A 13711-nucleotide genomic window follows, 5' to 3' on the forward strand; every position below is an offset into this window, starting at 1 on the left:
ACAGTTTCTACTCTGTAACTACTTTTCTTTAATTACTAGGCCCTAGGCCCTTAAATATTCAAATTATTCCAATTTTAATTTGGTAGATTAACTCAAATTCCTACTACAAAAAAAAAACAACAATCAATTTTTACCTGGTAATCTTGTCTACTTCCAATATCCAGGAGGATAACTATATGTTTTTCACCTTCTTATTTAGCTTCTCTAGGATCACGAATTATAGGCTCAATGTCCTTTAATTATGGCTAGAATCCACTTATGAGTGAGTACATACCATATTCATCTTTTTGGGTCTGAGTTACCTCACTCAGGATAGTGTTTTCTATTTCCATTCATTTACATGTAAAATTCAAAATGTCATTGTTTTTTACTGCTGAGTAGTACTCTAATGCGTATATATTCCACACTTTATCCATTCTTCCATTGAGGGGTATAGGGAGGTTGCCACAAATATCTTTTCCAGGTAAGGTGCTGGCTTTGGAGTAATTAAGCTGCTTGCCCTTCTCTCTAATGCCTAAATGACAGAACTGCATCCATATTGCTTTAAGGTGGTTATAGAATGGAGGCCAGCATGCTATACTCTTTATTATTTCATTCAGTTTTCTGGTACCGCATAGAGGCCGTCTTCTTGTTTCTGTGTTATCATGGACTTTGTGAAGGGAGCATCTTCCTCTCCTCCTTTATTGTTTGAAAATAGGAATGCAAAGGCAGCAATGTATGACTAAATTGATCATTTGCATATAAAATAATTCCATGAAACTAAAAGGACAAACACAAAGTATAATCACTGATAATATATAATATACCCAGGTCAAATTTTCCTTGTCAGAAATTTAATGTATAGTTTTGAGGAAAAGAGTACAGATGAATATGTAAAAACATATATACAGTGACAGCATTATTTCAGTCATTCTAAATCGTTTGAATATTTTTTAAAAGGGAAGGGAGCAGAGGAAAATGTATAGCTCAATAAAATCAATTTAAAAAATCAAAAAAACAATAATAAGAAAAATAATCTAAAATAAAGTAACCACTGCAACACTAGACACATGTGTACCCCATAGAAAAATCATAATACAGTTTCAAACTAAAATATTCTCTTATGCTCTCTTATTTTCTAAGTAATGACACATACATGCCAAAATAATTTGAATTAATAGCATGCCGAAAACCTGGAACCATTAAGTAATTTTTGTTAAGGTATTAATTACCAATAAGTCAAACCTGTCACATTGGCAGTTTAAAGAGTTAGGTTACTTTCCTAACGAAGATTTAAAGAGAAGAACAGAATTAAATGTTTGAATTAAACATTCAATGACATGCATTCAAAATGAGAAACCCACATATAGTATATAATGGCATCCTAATATTACTTCATTTTGGAATTTTGAAGATATATTTTAATTTATAAGAGGAAATAATAGGTTTGTAATGAAAGGAGGTAGTAGGTAAGTCCTTTTAGTAGTATTATGTTTAAGTAAAAAGAAGAATAGAAAATGGTGGAAGTGACAAAAATGAAGATGGCAAACTCTGGAAATATTAGATCAAATCCAAAAGACTCAAATATATTTTTCTGATACAAAAACAGCCTATGTTTTATAAATATTTCAAGTGTTTCTGCTTATTGAAAAACTGAAAAGAAAGTAAAATATGTTAAAAAATTAAAAGAGGTAAAGTTTTCTACTGAAACTTTGTCCAAGAATAGAAACTATCTCTGTGCCCAAAATAAGAGGAATAAAGACAACCCCGTGCAATCAAAAGTTCCTGCTGATCATTGTTTTCTTAAAAGCAAATTTAATGTCTTTGTTTCTCATGCTGTAGATTAAGGGATTTGTCATGGGAACGACATGAGTATAAAAGACAGAAGAAAATTTCCCCTCTTCCATAGACCTTCCTGAAGAGGGTTTAAAATACTCAAATGCACTTGAACCAAAGAACAGAGAAACAGCAAGGATGTGAGAACTGCAGGTGCTGAAGGCTTTGGACCTGCCCTCAGATGAAGTGATTTGAAAGATGCTGAAAAGGATAAAACCATAGGAGATAAAGATAGTTGAAGTGGGAACAATGACATTGATGGTCCCAACAACAAGAAGTACAAGTTCGTTGATATCTGTGCTTGTGCAGGAGAGCTGGAGCAAAGGAGGAATATCACAGAAGTAGTGGTTGATGATGTTGGCATCACAGAAGGTCAGTCTCAGCATGCATGCAGTGTTAGCTACAGCATTAGAAAGGGCAATAAAGTAGGAACCAAACATAAGGTTCAAACATAGTTTAGGAGACATGACAACATTATACAACAGTGGATTACAGATGGCCATGTAGCGATCATAGGCCATTGAAGTCAACACATAGCATTCAGATACAGCAAAGAAAATAAAGAAATAGACTTGGGTCATACATCCTATGTAAGAAATGACATTCTTCTTTAATACGAAGTTCATCAGCATTTGGGGAGTAAATACAGAACAATAACAGATGTCTATTAAGGACAAGTTAAAGAGAAAAAAGTACATAGGAGTATGTAAGTGAGAGTTCAGCACAGTAAGAGTTATCAAACACAAATTTCCCAATGCAGTGACCAGATACATTGCTAGGAAAAGAAAGAATAAAAGCATTTGAAGTTCAGGGTGGTCTGTTAATCCTACCAGAATGAATTCAGTCACCACAGAGACATTTCTCACATCCATTCTTCTCTAAAGGAATCTGTAGACACAGAAAATAGAGCTGTATTAGAGAATAATCCATTCTCTTCATGGGTCCTGCTCACTTATGACTTGTTTGTTAAGAATGTTTCTTCTAGACCGGACTAATGACATAGAATCACCTGGCGCAGCCACAAACAAACTATCTTAAGTCAGAAAACAACTAATAATGAATTTCCTTATAGTTTCTGAAAAGCATCACAAGCTAAAGAATGCACCAAAGTATTCAACCTTTCCCCATCTCCAGTCTTCCCTCACTAGAGCCCTCCCTACAACAATAATGTTGCATTGAGATGACTGGACCTGTCCATTGCTGGTTTCCTCTGAAGATTCCCTTTGCTGTGGTACAAGTGAAAAACATGTGCCTAAACTAAAACTGAAAGAAAAAGAGAGAAGCCAGGAAAGAAGATTTCCTCTCCCTTGTCATAGAATCATGAATCTTGAAGGTCTGAATTTTGATCATGCAGAAGAACCCCAGTGAAGATGCTGCAAAGTGGCCAACACCTTTTAACACTCTCTGATTGCCCTGAATGTTTTTGTCTGCTTGTTTTACTTTATTCTCATTTTGCTCATCCAAAGGAAGAAATTTGCCAAAGCCCATCAAGTATTTAGAAAGAAGAGTTAGGATTCAGATAGAGGGGGAATGGGTAAGATCCCAGATGAGTTCGGGAAAAAATCAACTGTAATCAGAATATATCAGATGAATAAAATCTCTTCAAAATAAAATCAAAAAGAGAAGACAGAAGAGAAAAAGGAGAGTTATTAGTATATCTGGAATTCAGAACTCACAGTTTTCAGATCATTTCTTAGAGCAGTCTTATTTTCTCATTTCCCTGTTTATATAGATAAAGATTTCAGATTTTTCAATTCAAAGAAGTTATACATATATACATAAGACTTAATTTTTTCTGGACCAATTTCTGAATTACAAAACACCATTTGTTGTTAAGACTTGAATCTTTTCTGGAAACAGAGAAAGTGGCCCTCTAAACTCAGGATGTGTATGCTTATAAGCAGGGCAGAAGTGTGTCCAGGCTCTTCCTCAGAGGAGAGCATTTATACTGAAAAAGGAACTGAGAAAAATGTATTACACCCTTGAACATGACCCTGAGAGACCCACAATTACACTCATCTTTTCCATTTACTCTAGAGAATGTACAGTCCATAGGAAAGATATTGAGATAGACTCTTGCCTCTTTAATTACCTGGATATCTGAAGGGAAATCTGAGCTTGGGGTTTGTCTTCTCTTCCTGCAATTAAGTGAGAATTACTCACAGATCTTGTGGCTGACAATAGTCTGTGTCTGAAATTTTTAGAGAGTTGTAGGAAGTTACCTCTTGAGTTGTGGAACTAAAAACATCACAGATGCTATTTAAAATGTAAATATATATATTTCTGAAAAAGACTGATACCAGGAGACATGCTAACATGGAAAGGGGAAATCTCAAGAGGCCTCAAGCAAAGATGAAGAACTAAAGATAAAGAATGTTGGGCTGGCTAAAATTATTCTTTTTGGGCTGTGTGGTGGTGGAACACTCCTTTAATCCCAGCACTTGGGAAGCAGAGACAGGAAATCTCTGTGAGTTTGAAGCAAGTCTGATATACAAGACAGCCCAGGCTGTTACACAGAGAAACCCTATCCTCAAAAACAAAAACAACAGTAAAAAGAAATAGTCTTTTTTTTGGAAAGAAACATATCCCAATTCGTTATCCAGTGTCAAGTGGTCAGGTATGAACTCATATAAAGTAACTGAAAGGTGTGTGTGTGTGTGTGTGTGTTTCTGTGTGTGTGTAACAACAATTAAGGAAATAGATGCCCTGAAGATTAGCGAGAACATTGGATGTGTGCAAGAAGTCTTGGAGGCAAGAAAAGAAAAATAAAAAATTATGTAATTAATTTTATGTTAACTTTAAAAGATAGAAACATTAAATAAAAAGACTCCAAAATGTTTTAACAAAGAGAATAGAAGAAAATATAAGTTATTTACCTTCCCAATTCCTTTTCCTTATTCCAAGCATCCGCTATTCACCAACTAACCCCTTTAAATAAATAAACCAAAATAATGTCTTCTTTGGCTTTTACATTTATTGATATATACATATATATGCAAAAATTTATAACTAATTATCAGTAAGATAAACATTATTTTTTCCTCCTTGTGGCTAACAACTTTTATATACATGCATGAATATTATATGTATATATAATATGAATGTAAGGGAAGAAGAGGGTGCAGATATGAAAAAAGAGATCTGAGCACATATGGTGGAAATATGATCAGTAAGTCAATGCTTTTATATGAAAATCACCTTATGACATATATTACTACATAAATAAATATATAAGATATCAGTTTTGATGGTTAGTAATTTGCCTTCAAGATATATATTTAAGACCAATACATATAATATTCATATATAAAACTTCAAGCATTTTACTGATTGTAAAACATCAGAGGTATTTAAAATAAAAGCCTTATTTTTCTCTCTTGAAATACAGAATTTTATTTAGAAACTGTTTAAAATAGAAAGAAAACCTGTCAAGAAAGACCAGGTGGAAAAATGGGTTCCCAATAAAATGGAATTTGGGTCAATAGAAGTCTAAAAGGTCACAAAGGAGAAATAGCACCACTGTCATCTGAACAATGGCTCGTTACTTACATTTTTTTGTTATTCTTAGAGAATTCACTGGTTTCTTTTATAAGCAAAAAGTACCTCTTCGCCGGGCGGTGGTGGCGCACGCCTTTAATCCCAGCACTTGGGAGGCAGAGGCAGGCGGATCTCTGTGAGTTCGAGACCAGCCTGGTCTACAAGAGCTAGTTCCAGGACAGGCTCCAAAACCACAGAGAAACCCTGTCTCGAAAAACAAAAACAAAAACAAAAAACAAACAAACAACAAAAAAATACCTCTTATTCAAAGCGCACTTTGCAGAAGTCTCTTTCCGATGAGTTTGAGTTAGGAGCTGTTGTCTTGTAGCAGAGCAGCATTAACATCTAGTTGGTTCACTAGGGGACAGAGAGGCCAAACATGGGACTCTTTATGTGGATACTGGTCACACTGATGGAGAAGGGGGTTTTGTAATACACTGAGGTATTACAAATACTCAGAGAAAGGTAAAGACTAATAAGAATTTTAAGTGAAATTCTGGCAGAGAACGTTTTAATAAATAATGCCTTAAGAGTATTTAAAATATGCTTCCATATTTCAAAATATAAAATGTAACATGACAGGAGAGTTTGTGTGTCCTATGTTGTGTCTGGGAAGGAAGGGCCAGACTTTAGACCCTTTGGAACCTGCTGATACAGGCCTTTCCAGACTACATCTCATAGATGTTGTCTTTGGCCCAGAAGGAAAATTTGAAAAGTTGTTCTGTAAAGCCATTAGGTGTCATTGACCAGTTGCATCCCTACTATAAAATATATACAAGCAACATGGTAGCTTGGATGAATAGAGGGTGTCTCAGCCCTGCAGTGCCTGAGACAGAGCTCAGCTTTTGCTGAGCTTTCCTTTGAGGATTTTTCAAACAGTCCCCCAAGTTCCTGTGTTTTGTGATTCTGGGACCTGCCCATATCTCTGGGATTTTTTTTTATTAATTAATTACTTTATTTAATTATTAAAGATTTCTGCCTCTTCCCTGCCACCACCTCCCATTCCCCTTCCTCCCCCAATCAAGTCTTTCTCCCTCCTCAGCCCAAAGAGCAAGCAGGTTTCCCTGCCCTGTGGGAGGTCCAAGGCCCACCCACCTCCATCCAGGTCTATTAAGGTGAGCATCCAAACTACCTAGGCTCCCACAAAGCCATTATGTGCAGTAGGATCAAGTAGCCAGAACCTGGAAACAACCTAGATGCCCTTCAATGGAAGAATGGATGAAGAAAGTATGGAATATATACATATTAGAGTACTACTCAGCAGTAAAAAACAATGACTTCTTGAATTTTGCATACAAATGGACGGAAATTGAAAACACTATCCTGAATGAGTTAAGCCAGATCTCTGGGATTTGAATGGGCGCTGAGTCCCGTTGTAGTGTCTTCTAAGTTTACATTTACCACGTTCTCTTCTCTGCTCCCCTTGACCTCTGGGGACTCCTCTGGCTCCTTAAGTTTGCTGCTGAGCATTGTAAATACAGTAGGCTGGTGATGGCATGCTGCAAGTTCTTTCTGGACCTCTGGCAAAGGAGTGATCAGTGAAGGCCAGTGTCACCTTGGGCTCTGTGAGGCTGGGATGTTCGGTGTCTGCTGTCCATAGCTCTCCATTGTCACCCAAATACTTTGCCAGTGCACTAATCTCTTTGGAGATAAAATTCTCTAGTGTGTTACTAAATGTTAAAATAGTTTTTTTTTAAATATACAGTACCATGACTGAAATATTAATATTTAAAATACTTTCATTCCTTAAGTCTCCCTCATTTGCTTTGCCCATGACCTATTCAGTTCGTTTGGCAGAATTCTGCAAAATGTGTGTTACCCACTACTGAGGTTGTTCAGGCCCTGATTTGTTTGTGTTGGTGTGTTTCTTGTGGTAGCTTGTCTTATGCTGTGTGTAGGAAACAGGTATTTTATGACAGATTGTTACATAGTACATGCTCTGTGTGGAATTCAGAGGAAAATCCAATTTAGTGATTAACAATGCCAAAAAAAATAAGTTTTTTGAAAATTTTAAAAGTACAGGTTTACAAAATGTGGTATTCTATTAGGAAGACTGAAGGCAAACCTTATACACTTGGAAACATATATGAAGAAGATGATGATTACAAATTTATATAGCTCACAACATGCATAAAAAAATTACATTAATCAGGATACACAAGTTTTGCGTCCTTAAACTCAAGGACAATTTCTTTTTCTCTAAATAATATATAAATATTTTATTAATGTATTAATAATTATCAAATTTATCTGAATAATTTATTAGTAAATTAATCAATCATAGTATTTTAAACCAGCATTTTTTCTGGAAGGTAAATTTTATCTAATGGTGAAACAAATTGATAGATTGCTTGTATATTATGAATCATTCTAGACTTCTTCAAGAAACTCACATTCTCATTATTTTTTGGATATCGATTGATCCCTGGTTACTGTCTTGAATGCTTGGTTTCAGGTCATCCAACTGAGATTATATTAAAGTTGAAAAAACAAAACATAAGTTGAACTCCATTTATTCCAAAGAATATCTATTTTTACCCATTGGCATTCACATTCAGATGAAGCATTAAAAAACTTAATCATTTATGTTTTATTTCGATAGTCTCAGAAAACTGTATTACTACATTAAAAGCATTATCTTCAAAACTGTCCCTTCTGGTCTGACTACAACTTTCCCACAATGAATTCAGTTGCTTTTGGTTAGCACAAACAAACCACCAAATATATGTCTTGTTATACTCACTTGAAACCTGCCTGAAACTCTTCTAGAATTGCAAACTTTATAGTTCTTTCATATAGAAATAATGATGACTTAAACTTTAATTGATCTGTCCCATTTGAAATATATGAGTTCCTTTTAAAAATTTGTGAATCTCAGTAGCTATTGAATGTCTCATACTTGCTTTAAGGTGTAAAAAAACTATGTTGACTAAATCAAAATGTCAACAACTTAAAATTGAAGTCACAGAAGCCTATTAATTATTTGAGCTAACCAGAAGTCCCAAATATTTTGTTCAAAATGAATAAACAGAAGATGGATCAATACCTAGATATAAAACAGTTAGTGAAGTAGATAAGAAAATATAATTGAATTATATTATTGTATTAATGTCTGGCAACTGTTCACTGTCAACACTGACTTTCTCTCTAAATACTTTCTTGGCAATTTTCATTTGAGAGCTTGAATCACACAAGGTAAGGAAAAAATGGCTTTTCATACAGCCTATCTCATATTAAGGATGATGTTCAAAAATGACAGATTCAGAAAATCTATGTACCAGCAAAAATTCAGAAATTTTGTACCTTTGCTATTCAGTTAATACTGAAGAAAAATTTTGGATTACAAAATTTTAGACCCTTTGATTCTAGGAAGAGAACGTTGTAAAGACTTAATTCCTGATATACTCTAGAAATACTTCTGAACTACAGAAGATATTTTGTGGTTAGACCTATGAATATTCTACAACAGAAGAGGAAATAACATTATTATGATCCTAACAATGCCACTAAATAAAACAATGGTTTTAATATGACTTAAATGGTTTTAGCCACTTGGTTATACATGGGACACAAATATAGTTACTCCCTTCCCAAAAAGATAACATTTAAATACTAAATAGAATTGTGGTGGTTTTATTTACAACTTGGAACATGATATACCTAAATTTTGTGCAAGTTTCTCATAAGGGAAAATACTCTGGTGAAGATGGAAACATACCTTCCCAAATACATCAATTATCTTTTAAAATATATTTGTGCATATATATATATATACATGTAAATGTAAATACATATTTGTATATAATTTTTCTTTATTCTTCTTTCATATAAGATATCTTGACTGTAGCCTCCTCTACTTCCTCTCCTAGTCAGAAAAGTATTCCCCTACTCTCTAAGGTCAGAATGGTTTTCATCTGGAATACAAAAGACAACAAATGCTGGATAGATATTGAGCAGGGAAAATCCTTATAAACTGTTGATTCCAGCTACCCAATGTGGAAACCATTCTGGAGCTCTCCCAACAAACTAGAAACAGATGTATCATATGATTGCTCATATATAGCCTTGAGGGATGTATCCTTAAGGAGCTTACATCTTTCTATTGTGATACTTGCACATTCATATTCATTGTTCTTCTAGTCACAAAGGACAGGAAATGGAATCAGTTTAGATGTCCATCATCTGCTAAATAGATATTGAAAATGTGTTATATACACATAATAAAGTATTTTGCAGGTATAAATAAAATTGAAATTTCATTTATCTTTAAAGATAGAAGAGTCCAACTTTATCATATTTTGTTTATCCATTAATCAAGGGACATTCAATTTCCTCCCTTTTTATTTATTATAAATAATATGCTATGAAATGTATTAACATTCAGTCATAGAAAAATTATATTTTAATTTTTGTAGTGCCAGTAATCATAGTTGGGGTTTTTAACTCTCACAAATGTGCTCTATCTTCAAGTTGCATCTTCATCTCTAGTGTTTAATATTTTGTAGCTTCTCCTCATATTTCCAGTAAGTATACTGCATTCATATCCTTGCAAACATTGAGATGAGGTTCTAAATTATTGAATTTTACCAATAATTAATTTTTCTATTTCCTCTTTAAATAGTAGTCAACAAGATATGTAGAATTAGCATTTGTTGTTACATTGGTTTTCACGTTCCTCCTGACTAATGATGGTGAACACTGTTAATGAGTTCATTAAATATTTGCATGTTGCTTTGTAGACATGTACATGTAATTCATAGCTCTTTTTATTAGCAGGTTGTAATTGTGGGGTTAGAGGAGTTATCTGTAGATTCTATGGTTGTAAAATATTTACTTCTGATCAGTGCTATAGCAGCTATTTTTGTCATTGCCTTGACAAAATACAGGGTAATAACAAGTTAAAAGAAAGGTAGGGTTTTATGGCCCACAGACCAAGATAAAGAGAATCATGATGGGGAAATCAAGGTGGCAGATACGATAGCCAGCCGGTCATATTGTCCACAGTCAGTAAAGAGATAGGATTGTCTTTGTTTTGCTTTTTTTATCCTTCCCATTTAGATCAGAAAGTAAGTTCATGAAATACTTCAACCTAGATCTATGGTGTATCTTTCCACCTCTAATCCATCTATTTAGAAACTAATGGACAACATGACTAGTAGATTGTCTCCTTAGTGATTACCAACCCACTCAAACTGATATTATAAACCCTCATGAATGGACAGTTTTACTCACATGAAAAAGTCTGCTCATAGTGAGACTCCTCTGTTTTTTATGCTGTCTGTGCTTTTTATGTTGATATACAGAAGTCATCACAACATGTGGGGTTATAAAATTTTGGCAGCATATTTTCTTACAAACAATTTAATTTTAAATCTTTACACTGGGTATTATACCCACTTTGAAAAGTATACAGTGTCTGTTAGATCCAGTGTAATTTTCTTACATGTCTGCATTCAGTTTTCCCAGCTGAAGAAATTGCCCAACCTTCGTGACACATGGTCTTGGAAACGTCTTCAAATATTTCTTAACCCTTCATCTAAGATCTTGTTTCTGGGCTATCTGTGTTATACCATTTCTCTGATTACCTGCCCTTATTTCCATACTACACTGTTTTGTTTATAGATCCCTGACAATTTTTGAAACGTAGAAGTAATAATAATTGAGTTTTGTTATGTTCCAAGATGGCCTGGCATATTCAGAGTCCTTAGACATTGTGTATGGATATTAAAATTAACAAAACTAACAGCATCACTATGATGTTATAGGGATAGTAATGACTCTATAGATGTCTTTGGAATGTACTGACACCATAACTGTAGTAAGTTTTCTGACAGATTTACAAAACCTATGCTTCCAGATAGTCATATCTCATTAATTTCTTTAAGCACAATTTTGTGGATTTCTTCTACAAAATTTTCAGAACTTTGGTTGCTTCTTTAGTATTTACTGTTTTTGTGTTTGGTATATGTGTGTGTAGGTGTATATATGTATGTAGGCCCACAAGTGTGCAAGGCCATGTGCAACTGTACTTTTCTGACTCTGAGCACAATATATCAACCAGCATGCCTAAGCTATGAACTAAAGATGTTTCTGTTTATGTATACACCAACTATTTTATCAATGTTAGTCAGTCTTCAGTGTATATACTTTGAGGCCTTTCGTTATAAAAAGAGAGCAATCAGTCTTTCAGTATTTTATTCTTTTTTGGTATATTGACTTCTTAAGTTCTTCATTATATCGTTAACAAATGGAATAGCATATTAAACTACGGTGGATAAATGTCGGTGGTAGAGTACTCACTAGCCCATGTGAAGCCCTAGGTCTGACCCTAGCATACAAGAATTAAAGTAATTCTTCTAAGAAATATTTGAAGAAATTTATTGAAGAAAGACTTTATTAAAAAGGTTAAAATGAAGTTCTATAAATTGGAATGGAACATACTCTTCTTAAAACAGTAATATAAAATAATTTTATTGCACTTTGCAAATCTATTCAATTGAACTGATCTTTACCTTCCACCCTTTAATAGACATAAATGAAAATTAACCCTTACGTGTGGTGAACTGGTTGTCTCTGCTGTGGGCAAGTCTAAATTGCTCTAGAGTTTTACAAGGCATCTGTAGGTGTGCTTCTGTGAGATCCAATTTGTACTATAAATGTTAACTGCATACACTTAGGTGTTTCTTCTTCATGGTTGCAAAGGTTTTCAATATTCACATAAACAACACTCTAGTAAAAGCTTCATGAAAACATTTAATGGTGACGATCAAGATATACAGATGAGTATATAAATGTTATATGTGGGTATAATAGCAAAATTTTGATGAAGAAATTTATAATGGTCAGGTATATATGTAGATAAAATATGGTTAGGATACACCTTATCATTCCTTCTTAGAGTTTCCTTTGATACTCAGCTTTTAATCCAAGGATTAACACATATTAAGCGAAACCTCAATATTTCCTGTTTGTTTTTTTTTTCTTACATAGTTTGCTAAATTAACCATGCTGGCATTGGCTTACTGAGTTCTTTCTCCATTAAGCAAGGTTACACATATGTTTTGATGATTATTCTATAGACCAATCTTATCCTGATTATGTTGAAGTAATTTACTGTCTTTCTTTACAACTGCAGGACCTAAGAGAGGCCTTGTTATCTCCATATTGATCAAGTAAGAAAAAAAGAAAAAGTGAAAAGTGCACAATCTCATATTTGTTTTGTCTTGATCAGTCCTGGGACACCCCACTTCAATAAATACTGGCAAATGTCTACCCTACAGAACCGTGCAGTCATCTCTGCCTGATGTCATAAGCATCTATATGAACCATGTACATGTTTTATTTCTGTTTATGATGCTTCATTCCCCTCTAGACAGAGAGAGGTTTTTTTCTATATTCACAGGTTTCTACGGTCCTGCCATATACAGTATAGGATTACCTCTATTTAGAATGGAAAATCTTGCCACGGTTACTGCAATAGTTTTTTTAATTAATTAATTTATTTATTTATTAAAGATTTCTGCCTCTTCCCCGCCACTGCCTCCCATTTCCCTCACCATCCCCCAATCAAGTCTTCCTCCCTTGTCAGCCCAAAGAGCAATCAGGGTTCCCTGCCCTGTGGGAGGGCCAAGGACCACCCACCTCCATCCAGGTCTAGTAAGGTGAGCATCCAAACTACCTAGGCTCCCACAAAGCCAGTACGTGCAATAGGATCAAAAACCCATTGCCATTGTTCATGAGTTCTCAGTAGTCCTCATTGTCCGCTATGTTCAGCGAGACCGGTTTTGTCCCATGCTTTTTCAGACCCCAGCCAGCTGGCCTTGGTGAGTTCCCGATAGAACATCCCCATTGTCTTAGTGTGTGGGTGCACCCCTCGCGGTCCTGAGTTCCTTGCTCGTGCTCTCTCTCCTTCTGCTCCTCCTTTGGATCATGAGGTTTCAGTCCGGTGCTCCAATGTGGGTCTCTGTCTCTGTCTTCTTTCATCGCCTGATGAAGGTTAATATTCAGGAGGATGCTTATATGTTTTTCTTTGGGTTCACCTTCTTATTTAGCTTCTCTAGGATCACGAATTATAGTCTCAATATCCTTTATGGCTAGAAACCAAATATGAGTGAGTACATCCCATGTTCCTCTTTTTGGGTCTGACTTACCTCACTCAGGATAGTGTTTTCAATTTCAGTCCATTTGAATGCAAAATTCAAGAAGTCATTGTTTTTTACTGCTGAGTAGTACTCTAATATGTATATATTCCATACTTTCTTCATCCATTCTTCCATTGAAGGGCATCTAGGTTGTTTTCAGGTTCTGGCTATTACAAACAATGTTGCTATGAACATAGTTGAGCATATATTTTTGTTGT

General features: G+C 34.7%; 1 protein-coding gene across 1 annotated transcript; it reads right to left on the reverse strand.

The window, feature by feature from the left end:
- Nucleotides 1-1754: 1754 nt before the first annotated feature.
- LOC130873153 (olfactory receptor 8B3-like) lies at nt 1755-2687 on the reverse strand. The gene has a single exon (XM_057767750.1). It carries the CDS (start codon nt 2685-2687, stop codon nt 1755-1757), a length of 933 nt encoding a protein of 310 aa, XP_057623733.1.
- Nucleotides 2688-13711: the final 11024 nt, after the last annotated feature.

Source organism: Chionomys nivalis, chromosome 4 (genome assembly GCF_950005125.1).
Source record: "Chionomys nivalis chromosome 4, mChiNiv1.1, whole genome shotgun sequence".
Taxonomy (NCBI): domain Eukaryota; kingdom Metazoa; phylum Chordata; class Mammalia; order Rodentia; family Cricetidae; genus Chionomys; species Chionomys nivalis.

Coding starts and splice junctions, on each gene's coding strand:
- LOC130873153 (XM_057767750.1), bottom strand. CDS start 2,687: ATGGATGTGAGAAATGTCTCTGTGGTGACTGAATTCATTCTGGTAGGA.